Source organism: Nicotiana tomentosiformis, chromosome 9 (assembly GCF_000390325.3).
Source record: "Nicotiana tomentosiformis chromosome 9, ASM39032v3, whole genome shotgun sequence".
Classification (NCBI taxonomy): Eukaryota; Viridiplantae; Streptophyta; class Magnoliopsida; order Solanales; family Solanaceae; genus Nicotiana; species Nicotiana tomentosiformis.
This window is the reverse complement of record NC_090820.1, coordinates 2,068,234-2,088,627: the sequence shown is the minus strand read 5'-3', so window position 1 is coordinate 2,088,627 and position 20,394 is coordinate 2,068,234. Positions and strand designations below refer to the sequence as shown.

Here is a 20,394-nt window from a genome sequence, read left to right as displayed (position 1 = left end):
AAATTTTCCTTTTGCTTCCTCATGATGCGGGAGAATACGTCTCAGGACGAGTTGACCCATTTTGAATTTCTTGGGCCGCACTTTCTTGTTGTAGGCACGGGCCATTCTTTGTTGGTACAACTGCCCGTGGCAAACTGCGGTCATCCGCTTTTCATCAAGCATAGTCAACTATTCCAACCGGGTTTTGATCCATTCCTCGTTCTCGATCTCGGCTTCAATAATGATCAGAAGTCAGGGAATCTCAACTTCTGCGGGTATTACAACTTCAGTGCCATAGATCAATAAGTAGGAGTAGCCCCAACTGATGTTCGCACGGTTGTGCGATATCCTAATAATGCAAAAGGCAGCTTTTCATGCCATTGTCTGGAGCTCTTAATCATCTTCCTAAGAATTTTCTTGATGTTCTTGTTTGCAGCTTCAACGTCGCCATTAGCTTTGGGCCGATAAGGGGTAGAATTGTGATGCGTAATTTTAAACTATTCGCATACCTCCCTCATCAAGTGACTGTTCAGATTTGTAACATTGTCTATAATGATAGTTTTAGGAATACCAAAATGACAAATAATATTGGAATGCACGAAGTCCACCACCGCTTTCCTAGTGACGACTTTGAAAATGATCTCTTCGACCCACTTTGTGAAATAATCAATGGCAACCAGGATGAATCTGTGCCCATTTGAAGCTTTCGGCTAAATTGGCCCAATAACATTCATGCCCCAATCAACGAATGGCCAAGGCGATGACATAGGATGTAACTCTGAGGGCGGTGCATGAATCAGGTCACCGTGCATCTCGCATTGATGGTACTTCTGGACGAAACTGAAATAATCCTTTTCCATGGTCATCCAGTAATAACCTGCCCGGAGAATTTTCTTTCCAAGGACACATCCATTCATGTAAGGCCCACATGCTCCCGAATGCACTTCATTCATGATCTTTTCAGCTTCTCGGGTGTCTACGCACCTTAAAAGATTCAGATCCGGAGTTCTTTTGTACAGGACTTCTCTGCTAAAAAAGAAACTGCTGGCAAGCCTTTTGATAGTTCTTTTTTTATCTCCACTGTCCTGCTCGGGATATTTCTTTGTTTTAAAAAACCTTTTGATATCATGATACCATGGTTGAACGTCTGGTTCTATTTCAATGACATTACAATAACCATGCCATTCTCGAATTTGGATCTCCAGCGGGTCAATGTCCGGATACGGCAGCATTGAGGCTAAAGTACCTAGCGCATCAGCTAGCTCATTGTGGAATCGAGGAATATACCTGAACTTGACAAACTTGAACTGTTTTCTAAGATCTTCCACATGTTGCCTGTACGGGATACGCTTGATGTCTCAAGTTTCCCATTCACCTTGGGCTTGCCGAATAATCAAGTCAGAATCCCCCATGATTAATAATTCCTCTACATCCAGATCAATTGCCATATTGATGCCCATAATGCAGGCCTCATACTCATCGGTGTTGTTTGTATAGAAGAACCTAAAGTGGGCTGTGGCCGGATAATGCTGACCTGAGGGCAAAATCAGAATCGCTCCAATCCCGACAGCTTTTGCATTTACAGCTCCATCAAAGAACATTTTCCAAGCATTAATGTCCTCTAAAATTACTACAACTGAGTTTACTTCCTCATCCGGAAACTAAGTACTTAGGGGTTGGTATTCATCATCAACCAGGTTCTCAGCTAGATGATCCGCCAAGACTTGAGCTTTCATTGCCGTGCGGGTGACATAAATAATGTCAAACTCCGTGATTAGGATTTGCCATTTTGCTTACCTTCCCGTGGGCATTGATTTTTGGAATATGTACTTCAAAGGATCCATTCTGGTTATGAGATAGGTGGTGTAGGCCAAAAGATAATGCCTGAGCTTCTGGGCGACCCAAGTCAAAGCGCAACAGGTTCTTTCAAACAAGGTATATTTGGCTTTATAAATTGTGAACTTCTTGCTCAGCTAGTATATGGCTTGCTCTCTCTTCCTGGTCACATCATGTTGCCCGGGGACACAGCCAAAAGAATTTTCCAGGACTTTTAGGTACAAGAACAAAGGTCTTTCGGATCTAACTCGAGCAATGAATCTACTAATATAATTCAACCTCCCTAGTAGACTCATGACCTTTTTCTTGGTTCTCAGAGGTGGTAAATCCCGAATATAATTTATCTTAGTCGGATCTAACTCGATACCCTTCTTATTGACTATAAACCCCAGAAGTTTCCCAGATGGAACTCTGAATGCACATTTAGCTGGGTTCAATTTCAAATCATACCTGTGTAGACACTCAAAGTACTTCCTCAGATCTCACACATGGTCTTCTTGTGTTCAGGATTTATTGATCACATCATCCACATACACCTCAATTTCTTGGTGCATCATGTCATGGAAGACGGCAATCATAGCTCTCATGTAGGTAGCCCTGAAGTTTTTCAAACTGAATGGCATGGCCCTGTAATAGTAAGTGCCCCATAGTATGGTGAAAGCTGTCCTTTCTACGTCTTCTTCATCCATCAGAACCTGGTGATACCCAACGTAGCAATCCATAAAAGACTGTATCTCATGTTTGACACAGTTATCAACAAGAATGTGGATGTTTGACAATGGAAAGTTGTCTTTGGGGCTTGCTTTGTTCAGATCCTGATAGTCAACACACACTCGAGTTTTCCCATCTTTCTTCGGCACTGGAACCATATTAGCCTACCATATGGTGTATCGGACCACTCGGATCACACCAGCTTTCAGTTGTTTGGTGACTTCTTCTTTGATCTTATCACTGATGTCTATTTGAACTTTCTCTATTTTTGTTGGATAGGTGGATAGCCGGGATAGGTCGGCAATTTATGTACCACTAAATCGACGCTCAGTCCGGGCATATAATCATAGGACCATGCAAAAACGTCTTTGAATTCAAAAATCCGAAGCTATGCGGGCGACCCACGCATCTCTCTTAGGTAGGTCAGTCTCGCTCTCTCTTGTCGGGAAACACTTTCCTAATCTGGCTTCTAAAGGAATCTCAAATCTCTCTCGACGCCGAGAATTATTTATGTGTCCAGGTCGATTAGAGGTTCGGCTTCCTTCTCCCCCACCTTTTAGCCTTCTGGACCCCTGAAAAATAAAAAATAAAAGCTGAAATCAAAAAGAAAGAAGAGAAATTGGGCCATCTTTCCCAAGAGAGGCCGCCCAAGCCGATACATACGATAGGCGAAGGAAAGACGTTCCTTCTTGAGCCTTTTCTTTTTGACTCCTACAAAAGTTGGATCAATGCATCTTTAGTTCTTTCATCAGCGTGAATGCTTATCATGGTTTCTCTAATCTCTTCTGAACTGCCCAAATTAACTGGCTCGGTTTCATTTAAGTTTGGCTTAGGCTTATTCTCAAATTGTTCCGATTCTTGATTTATTTCCCTAAAAGCCTCATCTTCATCATATTTTGGTTCTTGATTCATTATTTCACAGTTAGACAATGTTTTTAGAATCCGGGCATGAAGTCCGCAAGCATGCATGTTATTTAGGTCCGCATTATTAAAATTGAAAAGGAAAAGATAAAAAAATAGAAAAATCATAATAAAAGAGAAGAGACATCTATAAATGATGAAATATTGATTTCATTACATTTAATTAAAGATATGAGGGTTTACATCAAAATTAAAATACAATAAAGTAAAAACATTCGAGTTACACCCTGAAATAACTCATAATGCAGAAGAGATCACAAGACTGGACTACAGGGACTCCCGTCTGACATGGAATGGAGTTGCCTTCCAATTCTAAAGCTTGGCATCTGCCCCATATACTGCACTTCAGCAGTGCCCGTTCCTTCCCATAGCTGGACCATGTGAACCTCATACAATATTTGTTTCATGGCTTCACAAATATCATCAATCTCTTCGGTCGTGGAGGCCTCTTCTTATTCTTCCACATACTTGGGCTTGACAAATGATCGGGCGAGATGTGGAATAGGTTGGGGTAGGACCCACCCTTCTTTTTTGCGCTTATCTGCCCATTTTCTATCAGCTTCTGTAGCTTGGAAACCCACGCCGAAAAACTTCTCATTGGCGATCGAAGTGACAGGATCTCAGATGCCTTGTAGAGATATCCGAGCCCCTTTCCGGGCTTGTACCCATGTCTAATCATTTCAGTGGAGACCATGACTGAGGCATTAGATAAACAAGGTTGAGGGAATGGGGCACCTTCTTCACATTGATCAGCAACCACAATCTCAAAGTCCTGATATACAATATGCTCACTGCCTTCCCTAGCTTCAAGCCACGAGACTGAAGGATCCTGTAGATGGACTGCTCGTCCTCCCCATGGATAATAATTTCTTGAGTCTCGTACTCAAATTTAACCATCTGGTGGAGAGTGGAGGGAACAACTCCGGCAGCGTGAATCCATGGTCTTCCCAAAAGAAAATTGTATGAGGTATCCATGTCTAGAATCTGGAAAGTTACTTCGAAGTCCACATGGACAATGGTCAAAATTAGATTGATTTACCCTATGGTATCTTTGTTGATGCCATCAAAATCCCGTACACAAATGTTGTTAGGTCGAATTCTTTCCATCCCGATCTCCATTCTTTGGAGTGTTGAAAGAGGGCAGATATCGTCCCCGGAGCCACCATCTAGCATGACTCTCTTCACATAGTAGCCCTCATATTTGACGGTCAGGTGAAGGGCTTTGTTGTGGGCTTCTCCCTCTGGGGGCAAATCGTCACGCCTGAAAGAAATCTTCTTGACCTCAAAGAATCGTTCATCCATTCTCTCCAATTGCTCAACAGAAGTTTCAACTGTGACGTATGCCTCATTTAATGTCTTCAAGAGTACCTTCTGATGCTCGTTCGAGCTCAATAGCAGAGATAGAAGCGAGACCTGGGAATGAGGCATGAATTATCTATCTTAGCTTTAACTGTCGAAGCTGAAAGCATGCCTATATTTCTGCATTGTATTTTTCTGAAATTGAACTATATCTGTGAAGCTCGTCACTACTTTTAGTCCAATATTTAATCTTGTTACTTACTGAGTTGCTTGTACTCATGCTATACCCTGCACTTCCTATGTAGATTCATGTGCTTTTGGGCACAATGGGTGTTGATTATCTGCGCAGCCTAATCATTTGGGGATTTCAAGGTAGATGTCGGCGTTCACAAATCTTCACTCTCCCTCCCTATCTTCCAGTTTCATGTATTTAGTTTCAGTTTTTCATAGACAGTATTTTCAGACTTGTGTTGTATAAACGCTCATATACTCAGTGACACCCCGATTTTGGAATCCTTCGTATTTAGTTTTGATCTCCTATCCAATTTATGAGAACTTTAAAGTATTCAAACCTGTGTTATCTCATTGTTTACTTAAAGGTGTTGGAAATATTTTGAGGTGTCGGCTTGCCTAGTACCATGTTAGGCGCCATCATGACATACTAAGTTTTGGGTCATGACATTATATTTAGGTACCGATACGGTTTCAAAGAGGTTATATTATACACTTCTTTATATAATTGAGTGCATAGAATTTATGAATTTCCAATTGCAACTACATTTTAATTGTACTTGCTATGTATTTAAATAGGAAGAAGGTGACTTATACTGTAAAAGATAACAAGCTCAACCCGTGATTTGATCTTGAAGTGGAGAAACTTGATAAAAAGGACTGGTTTTATACTTTGGCACATTCCGGACAAATCCTCAACAACACGGTACACTCATACTCTAGCAGAATTTAATGTTTAGCAAAAGTATTCTATTATTTTAGATATCCGTAGATTTTTTGTTGGGATAATACATAATTACCCATTGGGATTGTACCAAAGTGTCAGTTGCACCCCTTAAAAATACGGGTGTCCTATAACCCCTTATCGTTGTAAAAGGTATAATAAATGCCACCCTTTTAAGAGAGCACCAGTTTTTGTGTTGTGTGTGATATGCACGCGTTATTTCTCCTTTATTTTTTCCTTTCACATTTTTTCCCCTTCTTCTTCATCATTTGCTTTCTCTATTTTTCCCTCTTCGTCATTTCTTTCACCCATTTCATCATTTTCTTGATTTTTAGTTGCAAAATCAGTTCATGATTTTCAGGATATATCCATTTAATTAAAGTTGAAAGCTTTCTAAAGAGTGATAGTAGTGGCCGACAAATTTTCCGGCGAAATGGAGAAACGATGAGATGAACAAACTGGCCTGCGAATCTGTCTTGCTGGGCACATTTTCTATTTCTCTTTATGTATTTGCCGATTTGTTTTGACTAATTCATCAAGATACATATTTTCCGGCGAGACAAGGTGGCCGACAAATTTTTCGGAGAGATGGAGAAACGGCTGGGCACATTTTCTATTTCTCTGTATTTACCAATTTTTTTTTGACTAATTCATCAAGATACACTTGAAGATGCTTTGAACTTGACTAACTAAAAGGCACCAAATGAATCACCAGTTGACTCACTAAAAGGAATCACCAGATGTTTTGACAAGAAATACTACAAGAAAGAAGAAAAACGTAAAAAATGAAGATGAAAACAAAAAAGAAAAAGAAAAAGAAAGAATGAAAAGAAAAATGTAAAGGAAATAACAAATACAGATAGTAATAGATTTTAATAAAAAAATATTTTAAAAATAAGTTTCTAATATTTTGTTGCTTCTCACTCTCCTTCAAGAGAGTGTATTCACTCTCTAGGTTATACGCTCCGAAAATGTGGTATTTATTACACTTCTAACAAATACAGAAGGGTCATAGGACACCAGTATTTTTAAGGGGTGCAACTGGTACTTTGGTACAACCCCAATGGGGTAATTATGTATTATCCCTTTTTTGTTTGAAAATTGTAGTTAAATTGTATGCAATAGTGAGAAATAATGAAATTTTTTTTTTTTTTGCAGCACATTGATATTATTTTATACTATTTGAGGAATAAAGGAAAGTATGGTCCTGAAAACAGAACACGATTTACAACCACTGACTGTATATTCAAGACTAGAATAGAACAAATTTATGAAGGGTAATTTAATGCCCCTGCCGATAGGAAAGCTTGTTGTTGTCAAACCCCAGGACATCGTATCAGAATACATATTGGGGTACCGATTACTTGCAAATATTGCATAGGACAAAGTTGATTTTGTTATTATGCCCATAAACATTGTTGAGAAATTTCATTGGTTGTTGGTTGTGTTTGACATCACAGATAGGGTTCTATATGTTTATGATTATATGGTCTCTTCACGTAATCACAAACTTGTTGAATATGTTGTCGTCAAGTTTGTTATTATAACCCCTCCCCCCTCTACTTATCATCCACCGGCTTCTATGGAAAGCGTCCAAACATCAATTACAAGAACACAAAGGCATACATTGAAAAAGGTGTTACTAACCCTCTTGACATTCAATGGTTGGTCGGTAAGATACCCTAGAAAAAAGTGGGATCACTGTATGTGCTAATTTTCCTTCAATTTAACCAATTGTATTTTACATTGAATAATAAATCTTTTCTACTATTTTTTATTGCAGTGATTGTTGTATATACGTGGCGAAATTTGCAGATCAACATCGTAGACGCTATGGAGCGCTCCTTTGAGATTATGCTAGGAAAAAAAGCAAGAGCTTGGTGCAATTAGTGAAAGTGAGGTGACTGGAGATTAGCAAGAAGAAAAGGTGCATCAGTTGTGAGGGAAAGAACACGAGTCCGGAACAAAAAGAATTAGTTGCCTTTTCAGTAGAAAAATTATAGTGAATGTGTTTAGTTATAACTGGATTGTATTAAAGTTGTAGGAAAATTATTTATTAAGAACAATTCAGCTACAATTTATTTGTAGCAGATTTGTGCTACAGTTGTTTTAAATTTTGTTTTGTTATTTTGTCCAGAACTCTACTACTTGCAATAGAAAACATCTATAGCATATATTTTTGTTGAAAGTTGTTAGTACTTGATCTCGATATTGGTACTCTATAATTTCTTTACAGCATAACTACAATTATGTCTACCACTACTATATAAAAATATAAAATATATTCAAATTTAGCAGTGTTGTTAGGAAAAGCTTAAAACTAATAAATAACCCAGATTTTCAATAAAATAACTACAAACCAATTGCATTAAGAGTTGAAATCTGTTTGCCAAACATTCATTATAGGAGACAATCTTTATTCGAATTAGCAACAAAATTACACCACAACTATAATTGTCCAGAACAGAACAAATATAACTGAATATGTCTTAAAGGACAGATTATCATCAACAATACTCAGTAAAAAAAAAATTGTTATACTATATCAATTCTTATTTCCTTTTGGCAGCATTACTACAAGATCTTTTGTTATGCCCTTCTTATCTACAGTTGCCACATGAAACCTTGTACTTCTTTGCATTTATTTCATCATATGGTTTGTATCTTTGTTTTTGAGATCTCCCTGGCTTCCTTTTCCCTGTAGGTGGCATTACAACTTTTTTCTGCTATATGTTGTGGTACATCCCATTTGCTTTCATTAGGCTGCGGGTCTACTGGTATTTCATAAGTCTGCAGAAGGCTCTCCCTCGTATAATTAGGAGAACAATAGTTTTCATAAGACTCGTTCATGTGCCTCAAAGCCGCCAAAGCAAGTGGACAAGGAAGTTCATCAAGCTGGAATTGTGTCACGACCCAAAATCCATCAGTCATGATGGCACCTAACCCAACACGTTAGGTAAGCCAACTAATAACTGCCTAATTCCAATAATAGTAATAAGACAATCAAACAAAGAAATTATCTGAATCTTAAACTTTTTCCAAGGACTAGTAGTACAAATCATGAGCGTCTAAGAATAGAATTTATAAACCGAAATAAAATAATACATCGTCTGTTTGAAAGTACATAAACAGAGTTTTTAGAATCTAAGGCTACCCCGAACAAAAAAGGCAGCTACCACAGGGACGCAGGTACCTCTTTAAATCCAGCAACCATCGAACACAACAACAACAACAGCAGCCAACATCTGCACGCAATGTGCAGAAATATAGTATCAGTACAACCGACCCCATGTACTGAGTAAGTAACAAACCTAACCTTAGGTTGAAAGTAGTGACGAGTTGAAACATAGGTCGGGTCCAACACCAATAACCAACAGTAGTTTGTAACAATGTAAAGCAATTAAATAAAAAAGTAGCTCAGAGATAAAATGCTCAGCCTTTTCATAGTTTCCCAAAGTAGTTCCGCATTTCAAATATAACAGTGAAAAACCCAAGTCTTTTATCGAAACTTTGCTAAAAATATGAGTAAGTTGAAAACTGTAATCTTCCTTGAGAACTGTAATTTTTCCCAAAAACTTTTCATCAGATAAATATTTCATTTTCAAATAGCATGAGGAAAGTACATCTCCATGCCTATATTCAATATGTATGAGAAGTCATGAATGACGTGATACCGTACAGCATGAGAAAAAATATATCTCTATGCATGTATGTCAAGTGTGCATATCAAATGCGATGCAACTCAGTGATAAAACCATATGCATGCTCTCAGAGTATCAATTCACTCAATCCTCCCAGTCGCTCAGTCCTCACAGTCACTCAGTCCTCCCAATCACTCATCACTCGGTACTCGGCACTCGCACTTAGTAGGTACCTGCGCTCACTGGGGGTGTGTACAGACTCCAGAGGGGCTCTTTCAGCCCAAGCGGTATAACAAGCCAATCGTGGCATAAATCGGTAAAACATGCTGCGGCGTGCAGCCCGATCCCATTAACATCCTCACCATCGGGCCCTCGGCCTCACTCAGTCATCAATCTCTCCAGTCTCTCGAGCTCTCAATGTCATAAAACTAGCCTGACAATAATGATATGATGTATCAATAAATAACAACTGAGACTGAGATATGATATGAATGCATAGATATGACTGAGTACGAATATATCAGTAAAATCAGTGAGATGACAGTAAGAAATGACCACTATAGGTCCCAACAGTATCGGCATAAAACCTAACATCATATCTAGCATGATTGACAGCTCAATTACTTTATCACATGATGACAACACAAATAACAACAAGATAGGGCCAGTATACAGTGCCATGGAAACAACAGGGTCATAATTCACAGGGTGTATGCCCACACGCCCGTCACCTAGCATGTGCGTCACCTTAATACCAATCACATAACACGTAATTCGAGGTTTCAAACCCTCAGCACTATGTTTAGAAGAGTTACTTACCTCGAATAAGGCAATTCTAATACCGAGAAAGTCAAGCGATGCTCCAAGAATTCCATCATGAACGGAGTGACCTCTAAACGGCTCAAAACTAGCCAAAAGCAACTCAAATACATCAAATAAAGCCCAAGGAAACAATTCCAATTGATAAAGATCGAATCCTTAATCAAAACCCAAAACCGGCCAAAAATCACACCCCGGCCCACGCCTCGGAACCCGACAAAACTTATAAAATCCGATAACCCATTCAATTACGAGTCCAACCATACTAGTTTCACTCAATTCTGACTCCAATTCGATGTTCAAAACTCAAAAATTCATATTATGAAACTTTAGGCCAAACCCCCCCAATTTCCTCTAAATTTTCTCTTTAAAATTCAACAACTAATTGCCAAAAATGAAGATAGATTCATGAAATATAATCAAAACCGAGTAGAGAACACTTACCCCAATCCTTGTGATGAAATTTTCTCCAAAAATTGCCTCAATCCGAGTCCCACATCTCAAAATATGAAGAAAGACCAAAACCCTCGATTTTATATCCTCTGCCCAGTGCTTCCGCACCTGCGACACATTAGCCTCTTCTGCGGTGTCGCTTCTGCGACATAACCCTCGCTTCTGCGGAATCAACTGAGGACTCGACCCTCACACCTGCGGATATCATACCCGCTTCTGCGACCTTGCAGGTGTGACCCACTATCCGCACCTGCGAAATATCTCCCTCCTGTGCTCCATCACCCCGCACCTATCCGCATATGCGCCCAAGCCTCGGCTTCTGCAGTCTTTCTTACCCAGCACCATTTTCGCTCCTGCGACCCCTTTTTCAATTCTGCGGCCACCGCACCTGCGCAAATCAACCGCATGTGTGGTCACACCAGAACCAGCAACCACCAGCCTTAGCCAAAATCTCCAAAATGCTCCGAACCTCGCCCGAAACTCACCGAGCCCCTCAGGACCCCGTTCGAACATGACAACAAGTTATAGAACATAACACAAACCTACTCGAGGCTTCAAAACACACATAAAAATATCGAAATGATAAATCACACCTCAAATCGAAATCTATGAACTTTGAACTTCCCATTTCCAAAACTCGCGCCGAAACATATCAAATCATCCCGAAATGAACCCAAAATTTGCACACAAGTCCCAAATGACATGACGAAGCTATCCGATTCCCGGAACCACAATCCAAATCTAATATCCTCAAAGTCAACTTCCGGTCAAACTTATGAACTTTCAAACCTTCAAATTTTCAATTTTTCCAACTTGTGCCGAAACCTTCTAGAAACATCCAAATGCAAATCCGGGCATACGCCCAAGTCCAAAATCACCATCCAGACCTAACGAAACTATCAAAACTCCGTTCTGGGGTCAAATTGTCGAGAAGTCAAACTTGGTCAACTCTTTCAACTTAAAGCTTCAACAATGAACTCATTCTTCTAAACCGATTCAGAATAACCTGAAACTCAAAACTGACAATTCGCATAAGTCATAATAAATTATACGGAGCTACTCATACCCGCAAACTATCGAGCGAAGTCCAAATGCTCAAAACGACCGGTCGGGTCGTTACAAATTGTCCACAACTACATCTCTTGTTTTGATGGCAAACAATAAAACGCTTCACATCCTCTATCACAGTATGGATGTAATATGTTGAAGCCCTCACCTACAATTTCATTACAAACACACAACAAGTTATCGTCAATTGATAAAAGACAAAATAATTACAATTATATAACAACATATCTACAATTATCAGAATATATTTAGTTGATGAAATCAATGATCTGATGTTATTGGCCACAACTTACTCTCATATTCTGCGATAATATCATGTTGTCCTCTAACTCTTTGTTATATTTTTTCCCAAAGGTATGTGAACGTACCCTTTGCATTCAATAACTTTTCATTAGTCCAACGTTCAAGAATAGTCCTAATGTACTCTAATAGTTTAACTACGGTTAGCTCTCTCGCATCTTTGGTTACCGCATTCAAGGACTTTGTAATATTTGATGTCATCGTCCATGTTCTGTTCACCGTAGCATGTACCCGAGATCATCTATGATAACCAATATCGTATAGTTATGCTTTAACACGTGTGTCGATCTCTTCAATCTTTGACATTCTTTCATTAAATTCATCAAGTGTGTATGATCGTGCCGTGGCAAAGCACAATTCGCTTAACTTTAGACGACCTTTCTTGAACTTTGACCCTACATTTGTTCAAATATGCCACATGCAAGCATAATGTGGCATGACCGTATAAACAATAGATGTTGCCTTTAATATACTCTCATTTTGGTCCGAAACAACACACATATTTGATTTTTCACCATACGTTTGTTTGAATTGCTCAAAACAAACCACCTCTATGATGCGTCATTTTCTGAATCAACAATGGTGTATGCTAGTGGTAATATACTACCTATAACATAGGTAGCAAAAAGAAATTCAATTCCAATTAAAAATATAGTCTCATAAACAACTTTATTACAATATTTTTATAATTAATCTACATTACCTGTTGCATCCATTGTGCTAGCAATTAGCATGATTCTCCTATATGCCGACTTCAAGAAGGTGCCATCAACTAATACAACTGGCCTACAATGCTCCCAACCCTTGATGGACGTACTAAGAGCAACAAATGCATACAAGAAATAATTATCTTCAGTCTTCTGCAATTTCACTACCAACCCCGGATAAGTCTTCTCCAGAATATACAAATAACTCGACAAGCGATTGTAGGAATCATCAGGATGACCTCTCAAAAATTCCAAAGCCTTTTCCTTTGCTCTCCAAGCTTGCATATATGTTAAGTTCACACCATGTTCCGACAACATGCCAGTTTGTATGTCTTTTGGTGTGTATATTATCTTAGGGTCCGGATATTTTGGCATCATCATGCTGCCAACTACCATGGCAGTAGCTTTCTATTGTATATATGTGTTTTCCATCAAAGAACATGTGTGCAAGTTTTTGAATTTTTGAATCTTGAACAATGTTGATTTATTTATGCTGGTGGACTAGATGTGCCACGTACAATTGTCACCAACACATACGAGGCAGTAGCTACAGAATAAAATCAATTAAAATATGTAATGCAAATTGTAGCTATAGAATACGAGGTTGTTTATGCACAACAAATTGTTGTAAACAATTTATATACAATTTACATACATAAAAACTATAACTTATACACAATATGATTTTGACAAATAAAATATTTCTACCTTCTTGCACTAGACCTTTTCACCCTAAATTGTTAAACTTATTCTTGACAGAATAGTGCTTCATTGCACTGGCAATTGTTTGCTTGTCTTGGTAAGCTTGGCCTACTTCAATTACATTTGGCGTATATTTTGTTACGATGATACTTTCATATTTCACAATTGCCGGAGATGTTGGCAATCAACTTCACAGTTCCTAATACTTCTCCAATTGTGTTACAATTGCTTGACAATTGTACCACATTAGTATTACGATAACTGAAGTACCTGCGCTCAATTAAAAGTATAGTATTCAAACTATTGTATATTCGGGTGTTCAATATTTGACAGAATACTTGTAGATACTTTGTTCTGTGATCACATTTTGATTTTTTCAAACCTTAAGTACTGTGTAATAGTTACACTTCAATTGTATTTAGAGACATAACAGCTGAGCTATATTTGTTATGTAGTATAGTTGTAGATAATTTGTAGTAAAATTATAGAACACTTGAAATAGAGAAACATCAGCACTAGAAAAACAGAGCAAACCTATAATTGTGCTCGCATTCGACATACTGCATTCCAAATCGGAATCACGTATTGTTATACACGTCTCCATATACACTCGAACTTCCATATCGTTTTGAATTTCCATTGAAGAACAACGTTCGTTGACATTGTATTTGATTTCGATGATTTTTGTAGAGGAATCGATCATTAGATGCTCTGCAATTACGGAATTCAATTGACTATAATTTGAATCTTCATTGATTAGAATTCCGTGAACATCAAATCTCTGTATCTCCCAACTCTATCGCACTGACCATTGAGCTGAAGCATAATTGCCAATTTTGACATTACATCGCAAAATTCAATTCAATTGTAGCTAATTGTTTGCAATTGTTTTCTTCAGAACCTTTTTTTTTTTTGCGTTTGTTGACTTGTTTATGGAAAACCAGAGAAAATCTGCGTAATAGAAGGATTCTACAGATATGTTGCCTTGATTATGGCACGATGATTGTGTCTAAAATTTCTAACTGAAATATAAGCTATCCCAAAATCGTGCATCTAAATAAGGAAGTATACAGTAGAAAGGATTCTATTTTGAACGAATGTATATTTTTTGTAGCTAAAACGTGTTTAGGTTGGGTAAATTCCAAAATTGGACATTTTTTATAATAAGGTTTCAAATAGTGTATAGGAACAAAACAAATCCCTTTTAAGTAGTAGTGGTCTAACAAGAAGCATATTTGGAAGCTATGTTTGTGTGCTAATGTATACTATGCGATAGTGAAGATGGCCGGACCTCCGACCAACTTCATTTTACCGATCACTTCAATAACTAAGTCATAGAAGAAATTAGGATTTTAGTTAGAACACCAACAAATTCCAATCTTTTTGAGCTGACAGGAGTATTAAAATGATATATTGAATAATAAAAAATAGGTACAACGCTAACCTAAGTTAGCACGGCTTAAAAATTCCGCCGTCACTGTAACTGCTACAGTGTCGTGAACAGTGCCATGAACAGTGCATTCGAGCTACTGTTCATCGCGGAAAACTGAAGCTTTGAGCTTCAAATGGCCACAATGGCCGGCGGCTAGCCATCTTTGTCGGCTGGTCAGCCCTTCCCCAGCGTCGGACAACAACATACAACAACAAACTCCAATCCAACCCCCTAGATTTCTCAAAGATTTTGAAACCAAATACGTTAAATCCTCCAGCGATGGCTACTGCTGCAAACTCAGTGCAGCCCATTCTGATCTGACGAGCTACTTTCTTGCATGGTAATCCAGTTATTAGATTCACAGCGACGGAAGTCGAACGGATGAATTTTATTGAGGGTCTTCAATATGCCATCGTCGGAAAACTCTCATATGGATCTCCGGAGATTCATGAACTTCGCCAAATCATACCAACACAGTGTGGCATAAAAGGAGAATGCAATATCAGATTTCTTAGAGATCGTCATGTGTTAATTAGATTAACTCTATGGCAAGACTTCCTCGATTTCACATCTAAGAGTACATACTACATCAAAGCCAAAGATGGGTACGAATACTAGTTGCGAACTCTTATTTACGATGCAAAATTTAAGGCGGTTGAAGAAACTCCGATGGCGATGGCATGGATTTCTTTTTCGGGACTGCTGCCTACTTTTTATGTAAAGGAAACTCTGTTTTCCTTAGCTACAGCTGTGGAGAGGCCCCTGTGTCTTGATGCAGCGACGATAAATAAAACTAGGCTGAGTTGCGTGAGAGTAAAAGTTCTAGTTGAGTTATTGGCCGAGCTACCTAAAAGTATATGTCTGGACATCGATGATGAAGTTACTGGAAGGGTAAGAACAGAGTAGGTAAAGGTTCACTATGACATGTTGCCAAAATATTGTAAGGAGTGTAAGCTTCAAGGCCACAATGAAATCGAATGTTGGCGATTGAACCTCGACCTAGTCGAAAGTCAAAGCAATGATAAGAGAGCTGCTTTTGATACATTTCATGATGTCACAGCTGCAGTGGAAGATAAAGGGAAAACAAAAAAACATACTGCCCCTTTAATGATTCTCACGAGCAGAAAATTTGTTGGGAATGTGACTAAAACTGGGCAAGAAATCGTGCCAGTTGAGAAGACTACTCAACTGGTGCAAAAAGCTAATAAATTTGCAATCATGGAGATGGATAACAGTGAAGATAATGAGAAGAATCAGATTGTTGTGGTAGAGTAAAATGCTCAGCAAAATGGAATTCATAATCCTAAGGAAAATTGGATTAGAAATTCTGCAGCACCTGGCAATGTGGCTGGTAATGGCAAGGAACTATGGAAAGAAGTTAGGGATAACCGTGGCAAGAATGTTGTTAATCAGAAGGAAACTCATAGAACTAATGAAAAAGAAATAATCTCAGTTAATCAAGATGAAGAGCAACAAGTGCAAGTGGGAAATAAATTCACAATATTGGAAGTTGAGGAAGTTGGGAATGAGGATGCTAATGTGATGCAGAAGCAGATTCAAAAATATATTCCTAAAACTGTTGGAAATTTAAATCCAGCAGCTCAAGTATTTAATCCTAACTCAGATGGGATTGGATCAACTAATGGTCGTAAGGATACTACTCCAAGTGAGAAAGAAAAGGTGATAGCTGCAGCAAAGGAATCAACTACTCATTGGGTCTAAAGAGCTTTCAAATACAATGCAGTGGGAATTAACACATCATGCCAGGACATACCATCACAAGACACCTTGGTGGATAAGGAATTGGCCAAAACTCCCGACAATCGAACTGGGGCAACTAAGTTTCCTAAGGTGAATGAGAGAGTTCAATGGAGTGGAGGAAGATTATGGTCTAACCAAATAGAGGAGGTTTCAGATAAAGGTGAAGCTCCAAATGGCGCACCAGTTGATGATGAACCAGTTGACGATGATCAAGAGGGAGAAGAGCAAAGTGTAAATGGTGATCTCATTATTACAGCTAATAACAATATCAATGTTAATGCAAACAATGTTAATGAGGAGTCAAATGTTCAGGAAGCAGGCAATGACAAGCAGATTGCAACAAAGGGTAATGGAATTGATATGGAGAAGTTTGCAGGAAGAGGATCTGATGGAACAAGGGAGATTGCAGTATCTAAGAAAAGTGTTGTTGCTAACTTAAAGGTACTTACAAATACTGGGAATGAGCAACTGCCTACTGCACTACTTGCAGATGCACCTAGTACTACTCCATTGGAAACCAAACAACTGAAGTTGTAGAAGAAAGGAGAGGATCAATCTGTGGTACCTAAACCTCACAATATAAATTCTATGACTCCACTGGGGGTAAGGATGCCAATGATGTAGATGAGGAAATTAACAGAATAGGCAAGGATATGGATCAAGAGTCTACTGCCCAGAATTCTCAAAATGTAGCAAGGCAAGGTGACCTATCACCTAGGCATATGAAAAAGGCTAAATTAGCAGCAAAAGGAAGGAAAATGCAGCAGAAAGATAACAACACTGTGCACACAAGTGGTGTACAAACAAGGAGGACTCTAACCAAATTAAACAATCAGTGATGGATGCTCTTATTTGGAATATAGGGTCAGTTAATACACAATAAAACTTTGAGTGGCTGATCAAAATGCATAGGCAGAATCATTATGAATTTATAGGATTAATGGAGCCAATGCAACAGGCTAAAAAACTGGAAAGATATAGAAGAAAAATTGGATTTGCACATGCAATTCAAATGTGTCAAATAAGATTTGGGCTTTTATAGATGAGGTATTTGATGTTACTATTATGTATAACATGGTGCAACAACTGACACTAAGGCTTGTTCATTCTGAAACACATGTAAAACTGGTTCTTACTTTGGTATATGCTAAATGTGATGCCATCGAAAGAATAGAGCTATGGGACTCAATGTATGCAATGGTAAGGGACGTGAATGTGCCATGACTTGTAGGTGGAGACTTTAATGTTATTTGGGATGAAGAAGAAAAGTATGGTGGTTTGCCAGTGTTTTTGAATGAAACTGATGTCTTTCGACACTGCATCAACACTTGCAACTTATTTGATCTTGGCTTCAAAGGTAATATTTTCACTTGGTGGAATGGGAGGGTAGAAGAAGACTGTATTTTTAAGAGGTTAGATATATGTCTAGCAAATGTTGAATTTCACAATACCTTCCCAGGAATTGAAGTTACACATTTGTCAAAGATAGGCTCAGACCACAGTCCTATGCAACTAAAGTGTGATATAAAGGTTCCTCCAGTGAAGAAACCTTTCAGATTTCTTAATTTCTGGGTCGAGATGAGTCATTTAAGGAAACTGTGAGAGAGAACTGGAAGGCAGATTTTAGTGCAAGCACATTTTTCATGTTCAACTATAAGCTGAAGAAATTAAAAAAGGCACTGTCAGTGTGGAGTAGAGCAACCTATGGTGACATTTTTTAGAAGATTGAAAGCTTGGAGGAGGTAGTATTGGTTCATGAAGCACAGTTTGAAGTTACTCCTACCAAACTGAACAGAGAAAGATTGCACAAAGTACAAGCAGATTTGATCAGATTTCTTGCCTTGGAGGAAAAATATTGGAAGCAGAAATCAGGTATGGCTTGGTTCAAACATGGTGACAGGAACACCAAAGTTTTTCATACTCAAATCAAGGGTCGAAGGAAGAGGATATATCTCAAAAGAATTCAAAACAATCAAGGTATGTGGATAGAAGAAGATGAAGAGATTGCTGTGGAAGCAGTTAACTTTTATAAAGAATAGTTCAAAGAAACCACAGTTCCAAATTCATTTCATATTTTAGATCGAGTGCCAACACTGGTTGATATGGAGCAGAACTCAGAACTAATGAAGCAACCAATAAAAGATGAGGTAAAAAATGCAGTGTTTGGTTTGAATAGAGATAGTGTAGGGGGACCAGATGGATACACAAACAGATTTTATCACTCATGTTGGGACATAATAAGGGATGATGTATTTTACATGGTGAGAGCATTTTTCAATGGCCATGAATTGCCAAAATGTGTGACTCACACTAACTTGGTCCTACTCCCAAAGAAAAAAGAGGTGACTACATTTTCTGATTTGAGGCCAATAAGTCTTAGCAACTTTACCAACAAACTGATATCGAGGGTGATACATGAGAGACTAGTAGGACTACTGCCTAATATTATATCTGAAGAACATGCTGGCTTTGTGAAAGAGAGAAGCATTGTTGAAAATGTATTGCTCACGCAGGAGATAATTACAGATATAAGACTTAGAACTAAAGATGGACCAAATGTAGTTATGAAACTCGATATGACTAAGGCATACGACATGTTATCTTGGCTTTTTCTTACTAAGGTGCTTAGGAAGATGGGCTTTGCAGATAGATTCATTGGCATGGTGTTTGGCATTGTCTCAAATAACTGGTATTCTGTTCTTATCAATGGCCAGGCTCATGGTTTTTTCAAATCATCGAGAGGAGTCAAACAAGGAGATCCATTGTCGCCTACATTATTTATCCTAGCTGCTGAAGCACTGTCGATTGGGTTAAATGCTCTACATTTGAATCTGTACTTTTGTGTCTTTGGCCTACCTAAATGGAGTCCTAAATAAATCATCTAGCCTTCCCAGATGAAACTATTATCTTCTCTTCATCTGATGCTATTTCACTTCGATTAATCATGGAAGTGTTAGGAGCATATGGGGCTACATCTGGGCAGCTTGTGAATAAGAGCAAGTCAACTATTTATATGAATCACTTAACAGATGTTAAGGTAGCAAATAAAGTGGAAAGGGTCACTGGTATCAAAAGGCAAGAATTTTCATTCATGTACCTAGGTTATCCCATGTTTTACGCGAGGAGAAAGATGGATCATTATCAAAGTTTGATCACTAAAGTACTGGACAAATTACAATCATAGAAGGGGAAGTTGTTTTCTATAGGTGGCAGAGCAGTCTTGATTGCTCATGTACTGCAAAGCATGCCCATACACCTGCTTTCAGCAGTCAATCCTCCAAACTATGTTATAAACAAGCTGCACAAAATACTTGCACAATTCCTTTGGTGCAGTTCGGTAGGAGGCAGCATCATGCATTGGGCATCTTGGAACACATTATGTATGCCATATGCTGAAGGTGGAATTGGCTTCAGATCTTTTCACGATGTATCTAAGGCACTATTTTGTAAACTATGGTGGAACTATAGAACCAAGCCAAGTTTGTGGAGCTCTTTTATAAGCTAGAAATATTGTAAGAAAATGAATAGTGATTGTGACATGGAGGGGAAGGTCTCATGTATGGAGGAAAATGTTAAAATGTAGGGATTTAACCGAGCATCAAATAAAACGGCATCCAAAGATGGGTTCGTCATTCTTTTGGTATGATAATTGGACAGATCTAGGGGCTTTGTACTTCATTGATCCATAAGATTTTGGGATTAATGAGTCACAATGTATGGGATGTGGTTGAAGAAGGTGGTTGGAATGTGGATAGATTGCTGGAGGTTTTACCTGAGGAGTATGCTATGCATATTGTAGAAAACATCAAG

The 20,394-nt window shown here is 38.4% G+C and overlaps 3 protein-coding genes across 3 annotated transcripts; 1 reads left to right on the top strand and 2 right to left on the bottom strand.

Moving 5' to 3' along the window:
* Positions 1-689: 689 nt before the first annotated feature.
* On the bottom strand, positions 690-1,580 carry LOC117279406 (uncharacterized). Its single transcript, XM_033658926.2, has 2 exons — positions 1,366-1,580; positions 690-1,314 (listed from the first exon to the last, which is right to left on the bottom strand). The coding sequence occupies exons 1-2, from the start codon at positions 1,578-1,580 to the stop codon at positions 690-692; spliced, it is 840 nt and encodes a 279-aa protein (XP_033514817.2).
* Positions 1,581-12,533: 10,953 nt separating this feature from the next.
* Positions 12,534-13,085, bottom strand: LOC138899525 (uncharacterized). Its single transcript, XM_070186061.1, has 2 exons — positions 12,686-13,085; positions 12,534-12,589 (listed from the first exon to the last, which is right to left on the bottom strand). Exons 1-2 carry the CDS (start codon positions 13,083-13,085, stop codon positions 12,534-12,536), a joined length of 456 nt encoding a protein of 151 aa, XP_070042162.1.
* A 4,152-nt stretch (positions 13,086-17,237) lies between these two features.
* On the top strand, positions 17,238-18,623 carry LOC138899524 (uncharacterized). Its single transcript, XM_070186060.1, has 4 exons — positions 17,238-17,376; positions 17,816-17,941; positions 18,044-18,114; positions 18,306-18,623. Exons 1-4 carry the CDS (start codon positions 17,238-17,240, stop codon positions 18,621-18,623), a joined length of 654 nt encoding a protein of 217 aa, XP_070042161.1.
* The last annotated feature ends 1,771 nt before the right edge of the window (positions 18,624-20,394 follow it).

Coding starts and splice junctions, on each gene's coding strand:
- LOC117279406 (XM_033658926.2), bottom strand. CDS start 1,580: ATGTTCTTTGATGGAGCTGTAAATGCAAAAGCTGTCGGGATTGGAGCG. Junction 1,315..1,365: donor GATTCTGACTTGATTATTCG/GCAAGCCCAAGG, acceptor TATCCCGTACAG/GCAACATGTGGAAGATCTTA.
- LOC138899524 (XM_070186060.1), top strand. CDS start 17,238: ATGGATCAAGAGTCTACTGCCCAGAATTCTCAAAATGTAGCAAGGCAA. Junction 17,377..17,815: donor TAACAACACTGTGCACACAA/GTGGTGTACAAA, acceptor CATGACTTGTAG/GTGGAGACTTTAATGTTATT. Junction 18,115..18,305: donor AACTAAAGTGTGATATAAAG/GTTCCTCCAGTG, acceptor GACATTTTTTAG/AAGATTGAAAGCTTGGAGGA.
- LOC138899525 (XM_070186061.1), bottom strand. CDS start 13,085: ATGGTAGTTGGCAGCATGATGATGCCAAAATATCCGGACCCTAAGATA. Junction 12,590..12,685: donor TAGCACAATGGATGCAACAG/GTAATGTAGATT, acceptor CCTATGTTATAG/GTAGTATATTACCACTAGCA.